Here is a 20,926-nt window from a genome sequence, read left to right as displayed (position 1 = left end):
TTTGAGGGATCAACAATTTGGAAGTGAAAACGTTCCTATATAGCTTGAAATACTACTGCTTTATACGAAATATAGCAGATACCAGACAACCTTTATTTGGAAGGAGCAAATAGAATTTAAAACAAAATCTTTGCGAGATGCACAAACGTGTTGTAGAGAATAAATCATCTGTTAGATAGGAAAAAGATTACGGCAGATACACTAATGGATTGTATCTGGTTGCAAAATCTTTCAACCAGATAACACGAAAGGTTGAAATGCCCTCCAATCGATTACAGCTTATCTATTATTCTATACTTTTATTCCAACAGAAAAAACTTCCACCTCTTCTTTAAATGCTACAGATGTTAGGAAGCTATTTTGCTCAAAGTTTTTGGTTCGAATCACAATGATGAGGTGGCGTGTATATCTTTGGCGCTGCCCTATGGCCCCATATATGCCTGATGGTGTCATACAGTTGCTGCAGATTTGTTCGGCTGCACATCCATGATGCAAATCTCCCGTTCAACCACATCCCAAAGGTGCTCTATTGGATTGAGATCTGATGAGTGTAGACGCCATTGGAGTTCAGTGAACTCATTGTCATGTTCAAGACACCAGTTTGAGATGATATGAGCTTTGTGACATGATGCATTATCCTGCTGGAAGTAGCCATCAGAAGATGGGTACACTGTGGTCATAAAGGGATGGACATGGTGAGCAACAATACTGTCACTTTTAAACAATGTTCAATTGGTACTAAGGGGCCCACAGAAAATGTCCCTCCCCTCCCTACCACCTGAACTGTTGATACAAGGCAGGATAGATCCATGCTTTCATGTTGTTTACACCAAAGCCTGACCCTGCCATCTGAATATCGCAGCTGGAATTGAGACTCATCAGACCAGGCAACGTTCTTCCAGTCTTCCCTCGTCCAATGTTGGTGAGCCTGTGCGAATTGTAGCCTCAGTTTCCTGTTCTTAGCTGACAGGAGCGGTGCCCGGTGTGGTCTTCTGCTGCTGTAGCCCATCTGCTTCAAGGTTCCAAGTGTTGTGCATTCAGAGTATTTTTTTATTATTATTATTTATTGTTTTATATAGCGCCATTAAATTCCGTAGCGCTGTACAACGGGTAGACAGGACATAAGTAGCATGTAATATAACAAATTGACTAACAGAGACAACAGGTAAGGATGGTACTGCTCAAAGAGCTTACAATATGTTTCTTATTTTCTCTCAATGCTTTAAATTTCAAGGAATATTTGAGGATAGATGTTACATCCTTATTTACCTAGAACAAAAAATAAACACGGAAGATTAATCTCCTAGGCCTCTTGAACATAAAGCTTGCACATATGTGTGGTATGTTAGCATTACACATCAATGAGAGGCCTCCAAGTCATGAGTGCGCAAAGTGGGTTCAAGCTGAGAAATTCTCAGACGTGAACCAAAAATGTACATCTAATGATTTTGGGGGTAGCTACCATTGAACACCAAAATAACCACATAAACAAAATATTCCCTGGAAGCCCCGACACCCCACTTACACTTCTAGGTGGCCCACTGCAACCGCCAATCTAACTGGAAGGCAGACATTTTTTTCTCTACGGTTTCTTACACCCTATGATTCCTGTGAGAGAGGTAGTTAGGGACTGTTTCAGATATTTTGATTAAAAAAAAAAAGGTTTTTAGTACACTATAAATAAAAGTTAAGTATTTTTCACTGAGTTATTTAGTTTAGGGTTTTACCTGGTGAAATCCTTTCTTTACTTTACATACCAACAGAGCCATTTCTTTCAGTGTAGGTGTTGTCATTGTGAAAATTTAGCAGGAACTGGAGCAGGCAGTTTGTTTGACCAAATGCATCTCCTGCAAGGAGCAGCAGCTGTGGATGAAAAAACAAGCAAAATGCAAGCAGAGTATTCAGCGGAATCCCTTCATGCCTTTGAATGATGAAAAAAATAATGAAGGAATGGGTTGTCATAAGCATCAGCAACTAGAGCGGCAGCTATTAGTGTACACAGATGCACTTTTTGCCCTCCCAAGCAACACTGCTGTGCGGAGGGAAGACTTCCCTTGCGCAGACGACCTACCAGTAATCAGGTCCCAGCTGCCCAAAGAATCTGTACGGATGAAATCCTGGCTTTCTTTGGTTCTCAAATAAATGATGGGCACCATCCCTTAAGTCCCTGTACTGTATGATCGCTCCATGATACTGATCAGTATACCTGGGAACTTCTGGGCTCCTGGAACCTTTCCTTGCGGGATGCGGCCAGGACTGCCCACTGACGTCAGCGGGCGGCCCTGTGACGTTGGTTTGAGTCCCCACTGACGTCGGTGGGAGGTCCTGCTGACGTTGGGGGCGTTCCTACCGACAGCAGTGGGAAAACACCCCCATTTAAAGGGAAAACGGGCTGAGGATTCATGGACCTTGAGGCATGCAGGTATGCTGAGAAGGCAGCATTAATCCCTTTGATGCCGCAATTGCATCAGAACTGCGTTGTAATGCGATAGCGGGTGTCTTTAGTACCAACAGGATCAGCTTTAAAATAGTACTTAAAAAAACAAAAACAAAGGTTCAACAGCACTGACCTGCTAAAAACACACAAGCACATTATTAACCCATTAAGAACCAGGCTGTTTTTTATTATTTTTTGTATCCTTTGTGACCAAGGCTGTTTTAACACTTTTGTGGCGCTCGTGTTTAGCTGTAATATTCTACTATGCCATTTAGTGATATATATATATACCGTATTGGCTCGAATATAGGCCGCACTTTCCCCCCCCCACTTTAAATCTTTAAAGTGGGGGTGCAGCCTATATTCGGGGTCTAGCGCTGGGCAGGCAGCGGGGTTAGGATACAGATCCCCTGCAGCGGTGCAGGGGACCTGCATCCTACTCTCCGATACGCTCAGACAGCCTCCCCTGCCCCCAAGACTTACCAGAGCAGACTCCCGGGTGTCTTGCGGGGCCGGCGGGGGACATCTACGCAATACGCGTATTGCGTAGATGTCCCCGGCCGGCCCCGCAAGACACCCAGGAGTCCGCTCTGGTAAGTGGGGGGTGGGGCAGAGTGGCAGCATATCTCGGGGGAGGGGGGGGGAGGACAGTGGCAGCATATCTCAGGGGGGGGACAGTGGCAGCATATCTCGGGGGGGGCCAGTGGCAGCATATCTCGGGGGACGACATATCTCAAGGGGGGGGAGACAGAGTGGCAGCATGTTTTTTGGTGCTTTTTTAAAGAAAAAGCACCAAACTTTTAGGGTGCCGCCTATATCCGAGCCAATACGGTATATATATATTACACACACAAGTTATATCTTGTTGTTTTTTTCAGGACAAGAAGGGCTACCTTAGGATACTATTTTTCTCACACAATGCGGGAGCAGTCAGGGCCTCCCATACCCCCAGTGGATTTCCAGAAGGTCCAATGAGGCATTCAGCAGCATATTCGTTTGACACTCCCAACGATTCAAATGCAACTGAAGCAAACTTAAAGATGTAAAATAAAGTACTGATGAGTTTGAGTACAAAGCAGCCATCTGCACCCAAAGCAGTCCCCACCGCCGGGAGTCATCAGTATTCGCGCCTTCACCCTCATCTGATTCGGCCAATCAGCGTTCTCTTTGCAACAGCTCGCTCCGGGTCCTACCACCCTCATCTGCGAGTTGCGGCAATAAGGAAAGAGTAAGCTTCCCCCTGATTGGCTAATGTCATAGAGCGCACGGGACGCCGGAATTCTGTTCGGAAAGATGGCGGCTCCAAGTGGTCTGTTTTCGGACTTGCGAGAAATCAAGAAGCAGCTCTTATGTGTGAGCTGGCTGTGCAGGGAGAGGGGGCTGATGCACAGCGTGAAATGGTGAGCGGGATTTGGCCGTGTAAATAAAAACAGATGACATTAAAGCGTAGTCCGGTGATCGTGCCTATGGATGTGCACACAACCGCTCGTTATCCTAGATCCCTGGGGTACTTACCGTGAGATTATACGATGCATTAGAATGACGTTAATGCGGAACAGTGTTTGCAAGGATTTATAAATGCGGCCTGTCATGATAATAAGTTAACATATACGTCCAGAGAGCAGGTCTGTTTCTACACGTCACGCGTGTCAACAATTCTGTGGATTCGGATGTTGCTTGGTGAATAGTACTTTTTACTTGGTTTCTGCTTTCCAAATTCTATTACATTGTGTTGCTTAATGAGGGCAATCTGTAGAATTCCTAAAAGAATGGCACTTTCCTCTAAGGATATACAGGAAGTGGCTTAAATATATACCTGGTTAGGAGGGTGTCTTCTGTAAATGCTTGATGAGTATTAACAGCGCTATGGAATATGATGGCGCTACATAAAACAATAGTCTTTCACTTTCATCCTCATCAGGGCATCTGAATTGGCTTTTGCACTGGAACCAATCCCTGTAAATGAGCTGCCTCCTACCCAAGAACTAACAGAGGTTAGTCCAGAGAATGCTTCATTATGGTTAATTCCTAATTAATAAAATCAAAAAAAATGTTTTTTTCTTTTCTTTTGCGAGTTTTGGCACAGAGGATGATTTCATGTTCCTTTCTTTCTTGTTTTTTTTTATTTTATATATACAGGAAGATGCTCAGGATCTCGATGCCTACACATTGGCGAAGTCTTACTTTGACTTGAAGGAGTATGACAGAGCAGCGTATTTTTTGCGTGGATGTAAAAGCCAGAAGGCCTACTTCTTGTATATGTACTCCAGGTACTTGGTAAGAACGATATTCACAAAAAGCTTGTGTTTCATATCCAAAGGCATTGTATGCCTACTGAAATAGTTGTGGTGTTCATGCTTTTTATTGTGATAGCTGTAATTTGGCATTCTTGAGTGCGTTATAGTGGCCAACGTTCAAAATCGACTTGTGTTCTTGGACAGAATGTCAACCGGTCATCGTTGGTGTTTATATTCACAGGCCTAACCTTTCGTACTGTCCATTTTATTTAATTCTGCGGCCGGTTTGTTGTTTTGTTATTGGCTTTGCATGTAAGTGGAGTAATTAACTTTTTTTTTTTTTTTTGGGACAAACCTTTAGTCTGGTGAAAAGAAGAAAGATGATGAGACTGTGGATAGCTTGGGTAAGTGTATGAATGAACGATAATGAGATTTGAATCCTAACTGGCTATAAAGGTGTATTTCTGTTGTTAGGGTGTAGCACTTATTTCATGCTAATCATTTAGCTAACAGAAGATGACCTTAATATGTTTGTCATAGTTACTACCATTTTTTATGTCAATCTTTAAAATCTTATGTACAAAAAAGGATTTTAGAGATGTATACTAAAAGGTGCATGCCATGCTAAAGTGTGCAAACACAAGGATTGGGTTTAACTGTTTAAACTTCATATAAATCTTGATGATCTTTATGGGGGGGGCAACAAAAACATTGTGTAGGGCCTTCTTGCAATCATTGTGTTTGTTCTACTAACTTCCAATGCACACATGACGTGTTTGAAATGTGCTGGCAACAAAGACGTTGTTGGGTTATTGACCTAAGCTGATCAAAAACTATGCAGAAATATGATTTTTTTTTTTTTTTTTAAATCTTTTATTGGAGAAAATACACGTTTACACTTTCTGAAAGATCTTAAAACCTCAGCTAAACATCTGCAGATATATCTCTTTTAAAGTCATGTATCCCATTTAACCTTCAGGTCCTCTTGAGAAAGGGCAGGTGAAGAACGAGGCTCTGAGGGAGCTGCGTGTGGAGCTGAGCAAGAAGCACAAAGCCAGGGAGCTTGATGGATTCGGCCTTTACCTGTAAGTCTCGGGATTACGGCTTCATCTGTCTCCACTCTGCGCGTGTTTCCTTTTAAAGGTTCAGAACACGTTCTGTCTTTAGGTATGGTGTAGTTTTGCGGAAGTTGGACCTGGTCAAAGAAGCTGTGGATGTGTTTGTGGAATCTACGCATGTTTTGCCATTGCACTGGGGAACCTGGCTGGAGTTGTGTAACTTGATTACAGATAAAGAAATGGTAAAGTGTAATCGGCATCAAAGCTATGCTTGTTTAAGCAGTTAATTAAGGGTGCTCTTCCACCAATTCTTCTGAATTTAATGGTAAAACATCATTCCTGGTATTGTTGAATGCCAAACCCCCTTCTAGAAATGTGGGTGTAATATTATGTCTTTAAAGGGATGTTCCCTGTACTTTTACTTTAGATTTTCTATGTGTCTTGTCTATTTGTCACACAAAACAAGGTCCGGGTATGGTTAAAAAGTTTCTAACTATTACAGTGGAAAATACTTGGAGACTGTAGGCTAGTCTTCAAATGATGTCCTTAATGTGGTCACTGTGTTTCCTAACTGCATTGAATTGTGTTTTACTAGTTGAAGTTCTTGTCCCTGCCTGACTCCTGGATTAAGGAATTTTTCCTGGCACACATATATACAGAGCTGCAACTGATAGAAGAGGCACTACAGAAGTACCAGAGCCTCATCGATGCTGGGTTTTCCAAGAGTACCTACATTATATCTCAGATTGCTGTCGCTTATCATAACATCAGAGGTAGAGGCAGATGGCAACTTTACAAGATAATTGTTTGTGGCGGGGGGGGGTGTCCTGGCATCTTTGTCATTTCTATTTCTTACAGATATTGACAAGGCGCTCTCTATCTTCAATGAGTTGCGGAAGCAGGATCCTTACAGAATAGAAAACATGGATACATTTTCCAATCTGCTGTATGTGAGGGTGAGTTATACTTCATTTGGTTTTCCCAGTTTGCACCATTATTGGAGGGGAAGTTCTGACAGAGGAGGTCTAATACATTGTAGTATTTTATGTTGTGTTACTATAGTTGTTATATCTGAACAATTAACAGCTTAGGTGATCTCCGTAGATACAAACGTGCAATGATTGAAGTTTAGAATTAGTGGCATTTCGGCATCGTTTTGCTCTGTTCCCTTAGGGTCTAAAGCCCGAGCTGAGCTTTTTAGCCCACAACCTGTGTGATATTGACAAATATCGTGTGGAAACATGTTGTGTGATTGGTAAGTGAAGGCTGGCTATTCCTGGATGCGCTGTAGTTGGTGGGAAAAGCGAATTGCACAGATTATCTAAACATCTGTGTGGTTTATCTCAGGGAATTACTACAGCCTCCGTTCCCAGCACGAAAAGGCTGCATTGTATTTCCAACGAGCATTAAAACTCAATCCACGTTATCTTGGTGCTTGGACACTAATGGGCCATGAATACATGGAAATGAAGAATACTTCTGCTGCGATACAGGCTTACAGGTATAGGGGCTGTGTGTTTCACTTCTTATAGCATATACTGGCTAGTAAATTACTCCTTTTTGTTTTTCATTTTTTTTTTCTTCATAGCTCTTTTTAACTGTATCAGGGAAACCCTGTTTATTTAGACTGCAATAGTTTTTAACAAAAAAGTCTATATTATCTACATTTTTATTATGTGGAAAATATATATACATATATAATCCTTTTTTGTGTCTCTAGGCATGCCATTGAAGTTAACAAAAGAGATTATCGAGCTTGGTATGGTTTGGGCCAAACTTATGAAATCCTAAAGATGCCGTTTTACTGCCTCTATTACTACAGGCGTGCCCACCAGCTAAGGTAGTGAAACATCACACGTATATGCCGGCCAGGGCCGTTTAATGCTTGATCAGACAAAAAGCGTTCCTAATTTTTTTTTTTTTTTCTCTCCAGACCTAACGACTCTCGAATGCTTGTCGCTTTGGGTGAATGTTATGAGAAGCTCAGTCAGCTTGTGGAGGCTAAGAAAGTACGTGGGGTTGTTCTTTATTGTTTTGTTCATCCTGCTGTCAGTGATTTTTGAACCGGTTCCCCTGTAAAGTATTTAGGAGATCGCTAATATAATTTGTCTTGAATTATTTATTTTACTCTTAATGTCAGTAGTGTGGATGTTTTCATCCAAAGATTCAAAAACATGGAAATATGTAACATTTATATGGGTTGGGGAATCCATGTGTAGTGTGTAGCTTTCTCAGTATAGCTGGGAACGTACTGTGTGTTTTTTAGGAGTTTGTCGATCTTCCTCTCTTTTTCACGCAGTGTTATGGGAGAGCATATGCGGTTGGGGATGTCGAGAAAATGGCTTTGGTTAAATTGGCCAAGTGAGTGCTTTTCCCTGTTTGTGTATTAAAAAAAAAAAATGTTGAACCCCCTAAAAGAAGAAAACACCCAGCAGTAATTAACACAGGATACCCCCCATGCCCTCTATTTCTGATTACCCCTTTAAAGCATGGCTGGCGGTAGTGATTTAGCTGCAATGTGATTGATCCCTGAGAGGCAGGTATGGGGTAGAATGGACGTAATGACATTTTGCATGGTGAGAGTATGAGGGGAGGTGGCAGGATGAGCACATACGCTGGTTGAAGGTGAATATTTCTATAATTTATTAATAATGTTCTTAAATAAATCACTGTTGAAGTTATTGTGTTCATCCATTTTGTACTGTTAAATCTCCTATTTCTTTGCCATGTTTTATTGTTAGGCTCCATGAGCAATTGAATGAATCTGAACAGGCTGCTCAGTGCTACATCAAATATATCCAGGATATTTATTCATGTGGGGTAAGTATTTTGGCTAAGGTTACTTTACAGCCCGTGAGAGAGAAAAGCATGATCCTCTGGCCTTAAGGTGGCTTGAAGCCCAAGGTGCTTCCACACCCCCAACCTGGCTGTTCTGTTCCACTGTTGTGGGATGGTGGTGAGGTAGCGCTAGAAGATGATTTACCCTCTCGCATTGCAGGTTTTTCTTTTTGTTTCATCCCTACCTGTTCATTAAATGTATGAAAGTGTTTGTACCTCAGGCTCTCACTGAGACAGTCCATCCTGTGTCCATTGTGTGACCCCCCTCGCTCTATTCTCTAGGAGATAGTGGAACATCAGGAGGTGAGCACAGCGTTCCGTTACCTGGCCCAGTATTACTTCAAGTGCAAACTCTGGGATGAAGCCTCTGCTTGTGCTCAGAAATGCTTTAATTTTAATGATGTAAGTATTATATACTATCGCATTTTTTTTTTAGGAATTGTTTTTCCAGATGGCAAGGTATGGTGACCATTTAGGAGGAGGTATTTAAAGTAGCAAAGACAGTGATAGAATTTCTTGACCTCATCTACCCTAGCAATATTTGACTATTATCGATACATTCACTTTTTCAGACCAGAGAAGAGGGTAAAGCCCTTTTACGTCAGATTCTGCAGCTACGCAACCAGAATGAAAGTCCATCGAGTGATCTCCCCACAACTGCTCCCTTCTTCCTGCCGCAGTCTGTTTCAGCAAGCAACACTCCCACGCGGAGAGTGTCTCCGCTTAACCTTTCCTCCGTCACGCCGTAGCAGGGACCCTGCAGCCAGCTTCAGTACGGGTGTTTGATTTCAGGAGAGCAATATGAACTGTTTAAATACTTCTATGGAAGTTCAAAACTTCTTATAAAAGAGCTTGTGTGGAGAAAACTCAAAGCAGAGAAGTTCCATGGCTGGTGAGGTTTCTGCTGGCAAAGTCCAAAGCTCTGGTCCCAATGAATAGAGCAGATTTAATAAGGCCTATCTGTTTTATTCTTGGATTTGTTAATAAACTTTTTATACTGTGTCCTGTCTCACTCAGTGGTGTCTAATCACGTTGTAAGAAATATCTTCCAAAGCAGTGCTTAAGGGTCTTCCTTGTGGATTTTAACAAGCAGAAAAAAAATTGTTCCATATACAAAGGAATACGTCATGTTGGTGTAGGACTGGTGCAGAGCCTGAACCAGGAACTGTGCACAGATATGCATAAACAGTGATATACCGTATTTGCTCGATTATAAGACAAGGTTTTTTCAGAGCAAATGCTCTGAAAAATACCCCTCGTCTTATAATCAGACCTCAAATAGGTCTGACTATGAGACGACTAAGATCCAGATCCCCCGCAGCTGCAGGGGACCTGGATCCTCCTGTCTCCCCCCCGCCCCATTTACCGGTACTTCCGAGTCCCCGGTGTGTAGCTGGGGCAGCGTGTAGATGTCTACGCGATTCGTGTAGACAACTTCTGCTGCAGCAGGAAGGAGGTGTGGCTAGCAGCGGGGGTTGTCTGCGTCCATCACGCAGACCTTCCCCGGCTGTCAGAGTTCCCCGCACCGGTACCGGTACCTGATCTGACTGTCGGGGAAGGTCTGCGCGATGGCCGCAGACAACCCCTGCTGCTAGCCACGCCTCCTTCTGGCTGCAGCGTAAGGGCGTGGGATCTACACGCTGCCCCGGCTACATGACAGGGAAGTTGGGGGTGGCGGGGGAGTGTTAAATGGGGGGCATAAGGCATAGTGCTCTGTGAAATGCCTTTTAACCCCCTTAATGCCACTCTGCCTCCAGATATGCCTTTTTAACCCTCTATACACCAATCTGCCTCCTGAATGCCTTAAACCTCCCTATATGCCACTCTTAACCCTCTAAATGCCAGAGTGGCATATAGGAGTATAAGGCATTTCTGGAGGCAGAGTGGCACATAGGGGGTCAAAAGGCATATCATGGGGCACAGTGGCATTTAGGGGGTATAAGGCATTTCTGGGGCAGATGTGCATAACTGGGGGGCAGATTGGAAAATAGAAGAAAAAAAAACAAATATTTTTCTCAATCATAGCTTTTATTTTAAAAAAAAGTTTAGATGAATTAACATTTACTGGTAAAACTTTTTTCCTATAGGGTCATCTTAGATTCAGGCTCTTTTTTTTTTCCTAAATTAATATTCAGATTTGGGGGGTCATCTTATAATCGAGCAAATACGGTATATATGGAGTTTCTTCCAAGCCTGATCCAACTACTACCTTAGATGACATCTACACACAAGCAATTAACCCATTTGTATTTTGCACTCTTTAGGATAGCTTTAGCACTTACAGTACTTTAATCCATTTACTCGTTAGGTCTGTTCAATGTATCTGCTCCCCTTTATCTAAAGCAGACTTTTCTCACATTACTCCCTCAGTCTTCCACCTTCAATAACCTCCCTCTCTGTGGTGCTTTAGTACCGAATCTTGACACATGAGACTGAGGCATCCCTCTGTATACAATCCATAGAAATAAAGGTGCAGTCTAGACAGTTTCTTCTGAGTTGAGCAACTTCTAAGGACTGAAAGCCTTCAGTAACATAACCCCCCCCCCCGATATTAAGGAATGTGCTATATCCCCATATTGTACTTAAAGACCAAAAGGGTATGGGGTGAAACAAACACCTGAATGGAACTCCAAAGACACAGCCTATAGCTCGAGAAGGGGTATTGTCCTTGTCAGAGCTGAATTCTTTAGAATGGATCTCCAACCTTAAAAATGGAAAAGAACCGGTCTGTGTTCAAAAATGTAAAAAAAAAAAAAAAACTGCTTATCCCCATCTAAAGAAAACCCATAAGACTGTCCAGTTGGTCACATGATGATTTTTATGTATAATTGTAACCAGAGAACTGTACAAGATTTATTACAAACGCTTATAACCATACACAAGGAATATTGCACACGAGTAAATAACCATAGAACCGCTTCCAAAATCCCTCAATCTTTAAAATGTTAAGACAAAAATGGAGCTGTCTTTACACGTTCCCTTTTAGAAGCCGGATGAAGAAAAAAATATATGCATAGTCATGTAAATGTAGGCAACAGATTAAAAAAAGAAAAAGTATTTACAAAACTGCAAGAATACTTGGAATGCCAAAACAACAGCCAGTGAGCATTCGCAGTTTTTAGAGGTATTTTAAGATTAAACACACTAAACACTTCCTTTGAATCAGGTGTTTGTGGTTTAAGCCACCGATGGACACTGACCTCTTAAAGCAAAGCCAAGCAATTTTGGACAGGCCATAGTGGTTCTGCTATTACACAGAGCTTTTGTCTACAATACTTAAATTTCACTACTATAGATTGTGTTCACATAGTGTCTTACAAACTGTGCAGCTGTACACAAGTGTTTGCCGGAGCAGACCAACGTGTATAAAAGCCATAAGCAGAATATAAAAGACAATTGCAGATACTGTCAACATCGCAGTGCAGTGATAGATCAAAGGAGGTAAAAACCCAAGCGAGCAGTGGTTTTGGATACTTAAAACTTGGTGCCAAACGCGATAGTCTTTAGCGTAGGAGATCTGCGTGCACGCAGGACCCGACTATAAGGGCCGTTCTCCGCCAGTCCCTTTTGAGCTGGGGTCCTGCCCATAAAGTGGCGAAGGAAAGGCCTCTTCTCTGTGCTTTGGTTGGGCTGGATATTCTCATTATTGCAGACGCGTTTAACACTGGAGGGTGTTCCTTGTAGTTTCTGGACTGTGTGATATTGCTCTGCAAGGCAGGCTGTCTTTTTTCGCAGGTCCATTTTTACAAGAACCATATTGTTCTGCAGTTCAGCCAGAGCCTTTTCCTACATGGGGGGGAAAAAAAGGCAGATCTAAATACAGAGAATGAATTTTAATATTGCAGAAAAGAATGAAACGCTCTCTAGATAAAATCCAAGAAGATGCTACGCTCAGCAAGACCGGTCCTTAAATCAGCGTTATGCACGTTATGGTATACAGCGTATTTTGGCCACAGCAGAAACCCAGCCGGTATTCTTATGCATGTATCACATCAGAAGAAAGTAGGCATAAAGTTATTCTATATGACCCTCAGCCTTTCCAAAGAGTGTCACATGCTCCAAAAATGGAAAAAAAAAGACCGATACCCTACACAATAAATTTGATTTATATGAAAGGTCACTAGATTTTTTGCCTCCGACCCTTTGTCTCTAAAACACGCAACTTCTTGTTATGGTATATCTGAGCAGCCAGAATTACCTATTTTAATATCAGTTTGTTGTTTGATAAAGGATCAACGTATATAAAAGACATTGCATTGAAGCGTGCAGCCTACCTGTTTGGAGAGAATTTCATCGCAGTTATTCAGAGCGTGCCGGAGTTTCTCGGATCCGGTTGTGTGGCAGCACGCCCGGTCTACCTGCTGCAGAGAATCGCCAAACTTCTGCAGCTCCCCTCGCAACAGCCTCACATTCTGTGGAAGAAAGTGAAACTCAAGATCAGGACGTAGTAACCTCACTTCTAACCAGCACTTTCCACCCGCACACCAAGCCTAAGACTGTCACCATGCCATAAAGGAAGAAATCAGGTTTCTGTGCATACCAAAACAGGAGTGCTACCCCAGATTCAGAGGAGCACATCAGCCAAAAAAAAAAATCAATCATTTTTACCATTAACAAGGGAACTGTAAGAAGTCAGAGTGTTTGCTATACATGCAGTTTTATATAGAAAGACAGGCTTCAGACCCAATCTATATTACCATCTAAACAGTCCTTTGCCTAATCTGTGGCAACGGAAAAAAGAAGAAAAAAAAAAAAAAGGCTAGTGGAAATACGAGCAAGTGTATATATAGCAAACAAACAAACAAATAAAAAACCTCGCATTCTCCATCTAGCCAATGTATACAGGTCATGGTAAGTTACCAATTTTAGAAGCGTGTTTTTACTGCATCATTTTTTGGTGCTGTTTTTATAAATCCCATAAACTGCATGTAAAATTCTGCTGAATCCCACAACATACATCTGTAAGTGTGCTAAAGTCTCAAATGTATGTAGTCACTCCATTTTCTATGGAAATTTTACTTGGGGATGTCTTAAAGCATCACTTTATCATGTAACGTAGGAACTTGAGACTTTGTAAGCAATGCTCTGACGTCTCACTTTCCGTAATTTAGCCATCAGTGCAGACACGTCAAAAGGCAGCTAGCGAAATACAGTGCGGTATTAGTCACAGGCCGCATAGAAACCTGACAATAGGACAGACAGCTACGAAAGCTATTCTCTAAAGCAATGGAATCAAAGCAGCTCCCCAGAATCTGGAGGTGAGGTTCAGCCAATGTGGTGGTTACCCAAAGAGCTCTTGTGTGCTGATATTCTGTGCACGTGTGAGATGAGCGCACAACATTACACTGAAAAGTAAAATACAGGAAATATTTACAGACTCAAAAAGAAGAACCTGTCTACTTTCAGATTAAACAAGCTATTCAATACGCACTTTCCTATATCTTACGGTTCAGTTAAAAGGCGACTCCAACCAAGGAGTCACGAGTCACAAGAATAAGATAAAAGGGGTTTATTCGCTAAGGACAGCACTTGCAGGAAAGTTGAATTATGAAAGACCAACAATGGCAGGTTCCTAAAGCTATAATTCAGTGGGTAAAGATACCTATGGGAAAAAAAACCCCTCTGATTTTGCTATACATCCTACAACCGAGGTCCATCTGCAGCAGAAGCTCAGTAGGGTTGACTCTTTACATATAGTCAAGAAGTTGAAAACAACTTTCATGAAGAATCCCCTACACACTCTGCCTTTATATTATTGATTTAATTATATTGACAGTTACCTTATCAACCAACCTGAATCCCCTTTACGACAGAGCATGTACGGCCTCACAATACATTGCCCATAAGGGGTTAAGTGTCTTTTTCATTAAACACACACTTTTTTTTAGTGATGTAGCTTACCTTCTGTCCCTCTATAATCTTCCTGTCCACATCAACTGTAAACGGCCTGGTAGACACAGGAGGTTCTTGCATTTTCTTATATCTTTCCAGTTCTGTCCAATTTTAGAAAATACAATAAAACATTTTACAAAAACAAGATTAAAGGTAAACGATGATGGGGTAATACGACTAGTACCGTATTGGCTCCAATATAGGCCATACCCTTATAGTTTGGTGCTACTTAAAAGAAAAAATAAATAAATATATATATATATTATATATATATATATATAAATAAATGTAAAAAACAAAAACAAAAAATTAAGTGTATGGTAGGAGGCTCCCTCCATATCTAAACTTTAGTTTTGCAATGTTGGTGTAGATGCGGCAGACGTGACCTCCACTTCCTGCACCAGTCTGCCTCATCTACATCAACGCTGAGAATCAAGAATCAGGGCGGAACTAAAGTTTCTTGCTCGCGGGGACCGCATTTTCGCCGGACCGCACTACCGAAAACGCTCTGCAGTCTTCTGATCCGGTCTTCCAGACACCCTGGGGAAGGTAAAAATGCTAAATCCCCCCGATTATAAATCGGGCGAATATGGTAATTGTTAAGATTACGATTTCATTTGAATATCAAAAACCCCATTAGACAGATTTCAAAGCATTTGTCGCAGTTTCTAGCATAATTGTAGTGGCGTAATTTGGATCGTACTGCTACACTGACACACGCCTGGACTCCGTGAACTTCATGACGTACAAAAGCATCATGAGATCTTTATCCCCAGGTGTCACGTTCAAATGTAAACATTGGAAATTTCATGTTAAATCAGAAAGTAATCTCACCCTCGTTTTTGGACTGTAGTTCTGTTTTCGCAATAAGCAGCTCTTGTTTCAACCTGTCCAGGTCAGGTTCATCACTTGTCGCCAACCTCTTGGACCTTCTGAGAAGAGGAGCGCTGTCCTCTTTGCATTTAGAGGACTTTCCTTTTTTATCAGACTGAGACTTATACTCCTCCAAAGCAGCTTCCAGCTCCTCAATCCTCTCATCTCGCTCCTGTTGAGGAAAATAAACAAGCTCATTGAAGTTGCTCATGAGTTACTTGCCGGTAAAATAAATAAATCATTTTAGTAGCACGAGCAATAGCAGTTGATGGGAAATCTAAATATACATTTGTAGAGGAAGATTAGGGCTCAACGCCCTAGATAGGTACAGCGTGACAGGTTATGAAAAGCTCGAGTATAAAAATGGAATATAAATTGCTCGGTGTGGCAACATTACCTCAATTTCCCGCCTGTAATAATTAGTAAGAGAATCTTTGAGGTTCTCCAGGCGGTCCTCGTACATTTCCTCCAGCAGGTCTTTCTCATCTTCCAAATGCTCACTTTAAGAAAACACCAGAATAGCGGCTAAACATAAGTCACTGAAAATTATTAAGAATGAAAAAGACAAAAACAAAACAGAGCCCCATTACCTATATTGATTCTTCTGTTGCTGCATCATTTCCATCATCTCGTTACAGACTTCCTTACGGATATTCATTTCCAAGGTAAGTTTTTCTTGACGCTCTTTCACCAAAAGCTGTTTTATGCTTTCAACAACTTGAAACAGCTCCTGCAAGAGGAATACCACAAGGACTATGAATTTGATCTATACAATTCCAAATGAGGAGGAAAGAGAATCCCAAAACACTCACCTCCCTATTAAACATTGTTATGTCTGCTTCATCATCACTATCTCCATCAGATAAATCTTCAGTATCATCATCTGTGCAGCTGCGATTGGCCAGGACGCTGCCCTCCTTGATGAGGGACTGGAGGCAACGAAGGTTCATTTTCACCGGAGGAGCTTGGACCAGCTGCGGGAAGAAACACCACATGAGTACCATTTCACCAAATGTTAAATAAGCTAGTCTCCAGCATTAGACAAGGGTCTTATACCTGGCTTGCGATGGCAGAGAACTTCATGGCGTGCAGACTCTCATCATAGGTAGAAGCACACTGATTAATGTTGACAATCATACAAGACCTTCCACGGCCAGTGAAGAATCCTTGGAATATGCGAGTCAACTTGCTGTCTCTAAATGGGACCATATTCTGCCGCAATCTGGAGCAGTACAAGAAATGTATGATGAAAAGGTGTTTTCATAGCACAATCCCTTAAAGCACACCGGTGTCTTTTCCAGAATCCTACATTTTACGACCCAGTAAAAGAAACCCGGCAAACGTTTAACGCTGAGCTGATATGGGGTAGAAGTCAGGACGTTAAGTAATGCATGCTTTGCCACATCCCAGCTCCCTCAATGTACAATTCTTCCTTCTCTAAGCCTAGATGAACGTAGCGTGAAACAGCATTGTTCTTTTAAATAAGTGGTTGTTCCAAAAGCTGCCGAGGCTACGGTTCCACATAACACACCACATGGACATTAGAAAGATACGCAGGCAGGCTATATGAAAAGCCTGTCACTCACTTTTGTTGCTGGTTAGTTCTCAGCGCAGAGATGCAGCGACCTAATGTATGAAGAGAAGTATTGATGTTTGTTGCCTCTTTAAGACGATCTCCACTTCTCTGATCTTTGCAACGCTCCGACCCAGCCAAATCACAGAAAGAAAGTCTGCAAAGTGTAACACTAAATTACTAAAACATACATATGTTTATCTGTAGATATTTAATTTTACACACCTGTATAAACGGTTATCTGGATAGAAATGATATATATATATATATATATATATCACACACACATACATACATACTTTAGAAAGCCTTGATTTACAAGAAGGGGGGGGGGGGGGACTACAAAACAATTCATATTGTATAGTTTTACTCACTCGCTGATCTTGGGCGTCATGTCATTTTTACCCTGTAGGTGAAGGATTCTAATGGAAAATATGCTGTGACTGAAGAGGGAAAAAGGGAAAAAAAAAAAGGTTTAGTCATGAATATCAATATCCAAACTATTGCCCAACACCAAACACTCTGGAAACAAAAACACTGCAGCTACTAAAGCGTGGGCATGAAACTGCCGTTGAAAATGCACAAAGAGGCAGCTCACCTACGGCTGGAGTTCTGGTTCATGTGAGTACTAGCAAAACTCTGATTTTTCCTCCCCACCCTCAGGATTTTCCAGGCTTCGTCAGCGCTTTGAACATTAATCCAGTTCAGATCTGTGGGCACAAGCTTGACGGTTAACACCTTGAATGACATAATGCATTAAAGAAATGTAAATCGTTCACACCTTTTACATAAGGATTTCCATTCCTGTCTTCACACAGCCTCAATGTGGTTCTTTTACGGTTTGGACCAGAAGGCAATGGTTCTAGTAGGTCATAGACAAATTCATTATAGATTTCAAAGTATGACACCCAGATGGAGAACTGAACATCCATGGGCTCATGGAGGGAGATCACATCTTGGTAACCCAAGCGTGAGCAGGACTCTGAAAGAGAGAAGATTTGTGTTCGTAACAAAGATAATCACATTTAAGGAAGCATATGCAACGATATTTCATGGAAAAAGATGCTAGTACCTTCCAACTGAATGCTTGTTTGGTTGACATGACTTGTAGAAGAAAGTCCACCAATGCCACTATCAAAACTGAGACTTGTGCCTGCACGAAGTTGAGACTCATTGCTACCACTGCTTTTTAGGGGGATCAAAATATCTTCCTGGAATTGTAAAACATAGCCTATTATTGTTACAATAGACACACGAGAGAGTAACAGACAGACACGGGGTTGTAAAATGTTTCTGCCACACACAAGCCACTGGACTGACCTCACGCACAGTAGAGAGCAAGGAAGTCTTCTTCAGCTCTTCTAGCCGCACTTGTTTGCTGTCCAGCCATATGACTTCATTAGAAAGTGGCTTGAGATCAGAGCTCTTGTACAGGCGATCTTGAGCACTGTTGAAGATGAGAGCAACAGAACGAGGCAAAATGCCACCATCCTTGCTAGTCCCTATGTAGTAAATAAAAAATGAAAACTAGGAACTCACAGATTTAAAAGCCAATTGTAGCACAGTCACAGCTTTGACAAAATGCATACCTTGTATTGTGTGGGTTTTGCCAGAGTTTGTGACCCCATATGTATAAACAAGCCAGTTCTGTCCATTAAGTACATCTTTAACCACATCTCTCATTGTTCCGTCAAAAAATTGCTTCTGATCCACCTCTGGTCCGAAAATCTTTAAAGAGATACGAGTTCAAAAAATAAATAACCTTCAAACTAAACGGCATCTACATAGCATCTGTATTTATCATTACCTTGGTGAATGTGAATTTGTGCACACTCTGTCCCATCCCTCTCTCTGTATTCTTCATGGTGAAAGAGTCTTTAGGAGCTCGCAGCACAAGGGTCTCCTGATTCTCCACCTTAACACAGCCCTGGGGAAGTGTATTGGAGCGGTTTAAAAAATGTTCTTACTGCAAATCGACGAGCTGCTTCAATCACAGCACAAACTGATCTGTTCCACTTACCTGATCCTCTTTTTTCTCTAGCTCCCCATCCACAAAAGGTCTAATCCTGACATAAACCAAGACTTTCTCACTGCCTTCTTCTGGCAAGATCTGCAAACAAGATATTACTTACATCACATAGCCTTCCGGGTCACATTCCTCAACATTGTCAGAATGGGAATATTTGAACCAACGAAGAAAAGTAAAAGAAAATTGAGAATTTGGCTTAACCATCTCACTAGAGACAATAACTGAATACCATAAAAACTAATCCAGTAGGAGACTGCATTTGAATAAATGGTAAGTTATAGAAACCTGTAGTGGCGGCCATGCCTGTTTTCAAGAGCATCATCCTTACGTACCTGCGAAGGATGTCCCACACCCGGCGAGATGACAGAAAAATCAGAAAGAAGATCTTTGCGTATTCCTGCAGCACAGTCAGCAGCAGTGGATTCAAAGACCGGGGTCTCTTCATCATCAGACAGCATGCCAGGACCAGGGGAAATGACATTGTTTGACATCTTGATGCCTATTAAAGTCCCTATCGTAGAGCAGGGGACAACAAGTACTGGAGTTAAAGAAGAACTCTGAAAACCACCGGGGAAAATATTCATAATACAGAAAACTAATTTATTAAAAACTTAAAGGGCTTCTTGATGGCTTCCCTGATCCCAAGTTAAAATTAAAGGAACAATACACTTTAACCCCTTAAGGACAGTGGGCGGTCCCTAAACCCATTGAAAACAATGCATTTTGAGCCCGTACATGTACGGGCTTTGTTATTAAGGGGTTAAAATGCCAAACTGGCCCTGTATAGGTCACATAAAAAATTAAAGATTTATTCTTATCGTAATTTAACACTTTGCTCGACAAACCAGGGCCAACGTTCGAAGGTATGGAGATAAAGCTCTTAGGATCTACTTCCATTATTTACGAATCAAATTTAAAGATATCCAGTAAATTGTGTGAAGCTTAGCATGCTCTGAACTGGAGCATATTTTACCACATACAAGTCATTAACACATTAAAAAGAAACAGAATAGATGGATGGGCAACGCCACCCAATAACCGCACAGCCCTTATGCGGTCTGATCTACCTTGGTGGTTTTTTCCAGCCTTACATCAGCAATCCTTAAGTGTATTTATAGCGCATTCTATAACAGTGCTACTGGTATGTAGCAGAGATGTGTGATTCCAGCTAGACCGTTGTGACCTTAGGCACTCGGTACGATTGCAATGCAAAAGAATACTAACCTATACCTCTAAAAAGTCACCTGATCTGTGTTCTTTTGCCCCCGTTCCACACAGTAAAGAAACCTTGTGGAAAGTTCAATCCCTTATCATTCACCGTGAACAAGCACTAATTAACTCAAATGTTTCCCGTTTAATAAATATAAGCGAAGGGTCGCTGAACAGTGGATTGCGAAATCCTGTGTAGAACTCTCAAACAAACCCCTCTTATCCCATCCACAGAGCAATCCCTCTGTTAAAAACACCACCATCACATTGCATGCTTCCTGGGTATTTTAGATCATATATATCTCATTATATATGTATCTAGTAATACATATATATACACACATACATATATCTAAAGGTGCCCTGGCCCAAGGCAGACTTTGGGAGGTATGAGCACACTGGTTTTTATACAGAACAGGTATGCAAGTAATTTGATATATTTACTCTTTACCTGCGAACACACGGACATTAATCGTTATAACCGTATCACAAGAGGCAGAGGTTTGTATTACAGTGGGTGTGCATTTCCTAATCTGCGTAAAAGGTCTGAATTAGGAGTCGTGCTTTGTTTTTTAATTTATAAATAAAAACACACGACAAGGATTTATAAAACTTGACATTATCTGCTTGACACCCCCCTGCCCCGGGAAACCCACCGCTCCACGGTACCGATCCTTACCTCCCGGAGCAGGTACTGCTTTCACTCACGCTCGCGACTCCCCAACTGTTAGAAAGTATGGAATTCAAACCAGGCGCTATTACGCTCAGCCAATCACAATG

At 41.7% G+C, this 20,926-nt stretch overlaps 2 protein-coding genes across 3 annotated transcripts; one reads left to right on the top strand and one right to left on the bottom strand.

Moving 5' to 3' along the window:
- Positions 1 to 3,730: 3,730 nt before the first annotated feature.
- On the top strand, positions 3,731 to 9,319 carry LOC149299684 (cell division cycle protein 23 homolog). Its single transcript, XM_089486217.1, has 16 exons — positions 3,731 to 3,837; positions 4,359 to 4,431; positions 4,577 to 4,714; positions 5,036 to 5,078; positions 5,654 to 5,759; positions 5,842 to 5,974; positions 6,328 to 6,505; positions 6,591 to 6,688; positions 6,906 to 6,987; positions 7,080 to 7,233; positions 7,453 to 7,572; positions 7,666 to 7,741; positions 8,032 to 8,093; positions 8,474 to 8,552; positions 8,853 to 8,972; positions 9,143 to 9,319. Exons 1-16 carry the CDS (start codon positions 3,731 to 3,733, stop codon positions 9,317 to 9,319), a joined length of 1,746 nt encoding a protein of 581 aa, XP_089342343.1.
- Positions 9,320 to 12,044: 2,725 nt separating this feature from the next.
- LOC149299683 (kinesin-like protein KIF20A) lies at positions 12,045 to 19,428 on the bottom strand. Of its 2 annotated transcripts, none has more exons than XM_089486194.1 (18): positions 19,266 to 19,428; positions 18,929 to 19,008; positions 18,716 to 18,835; positions 18,498 to 18,636; positions 18,229 to 18,410; positions 17,981 to 18,119; positions 17,690 to 17,890; positions 17,507 to 17,618; positions 17,283 to 17,351; positions 16,922 to 17,065; positions 16,392 to 16,557; positions 16,148 to 16,309; positions 15,926 to 16,065; positions 15,733 to 15,835; positions 15,297 to 15,507; positions 14,472 to 14,563; positions 12,845 to 12,982; positions 12,045 to 12,356 (listed from the first exon to the last, which is right to left on the bottom strand). In XM_089486194.1, the coding sequence occupies exons 1-18, from the start codon at positions 19,426 to 19,428 to the stop codon at positions 12,045 to 12,047; spliced, it is 2,673 nt and encodes an 890-aa protein (XP_089342320.1). The 2 variants fall into 2 exon arrangements, with proteins under 2 accessions (XP_089342320.1, XP_089342319.1); XM_089486193.1 differs by having other exon boundaries at positions 18,929 to 19,018; positions 19,270 to 19,428.
- Positions 19,429 to 20,926: the final 1,498 nt, after the last annotated feature.

Source organism: Sceloporus occidentalis, unplaced genomic scaffold (genome assembly GCF_023333645.1).
Source record: "Sceloporus occidentalis isolate IW3139 unplaced genomic scaffold, rSceOcc1.0.p SCAF_28, whole genome shotgun sequence".
NCBI classification, from domain to species: domain Eukaryota; kingdom Metazoa; phylum Chordata; class Lepidosauria; order Squamata; family Phrynosomatidae; genus Sceloporus; species Sceloporus occidentalis.
The sequence above is the reverse complement of the archived record's forward strand: the minus strand, read 5'-3'. Positions and strand labels throughout refer to the sequence as shown.

Excerpts from the sequence above, each read along its gene's own strand:
- LOC149299683 (XM_089486193.1), bottom strand. The coding sequence starts at position 19,428 with ATGTCAAACAATGTCATTTCCCCTGGTCCTGGCATGCTGTCTGATGAT. Across the intron at positions 18,411-18,497 it reads CAAAACCCACACAATACAAG|GGACTAGCAAGGATGGTGGC; the intron begins GTATGCATTTTG and ends TTTACTACATAG. Across the intron at positions 17,619-17,689 it reads TGGAAATCCTTATGTAAAAG|ATCTGAACTGGATTAATGTT; the intron begins GTGTGAACGATT and ends TTGTGCCCACAG.
- LOC149299684 (XM_089486217.1), top strand. The coding sequence starts at position 3,731 with ATGGCGGCTCCAAGTGGTCTGTTTTCGGACTTGCGAGAAATCAAGAAG. Across the intron at positions 5,760-5,841 it reads GATGGATTCGGCCTTTACCT|GTATGGTGTAGTTTTGCGGA; the intron begins GTAAGTCTCGGG and ends TTCTGTCTTTAG. Across the intron at positions 6,689-6,905 it reads CCAATCTGCTGTATGTGAGG|GGTCTAAAGCCCGAGCTGAG; the intron begins GTGAGTTATACT and ends CTGTTCCCTTAG.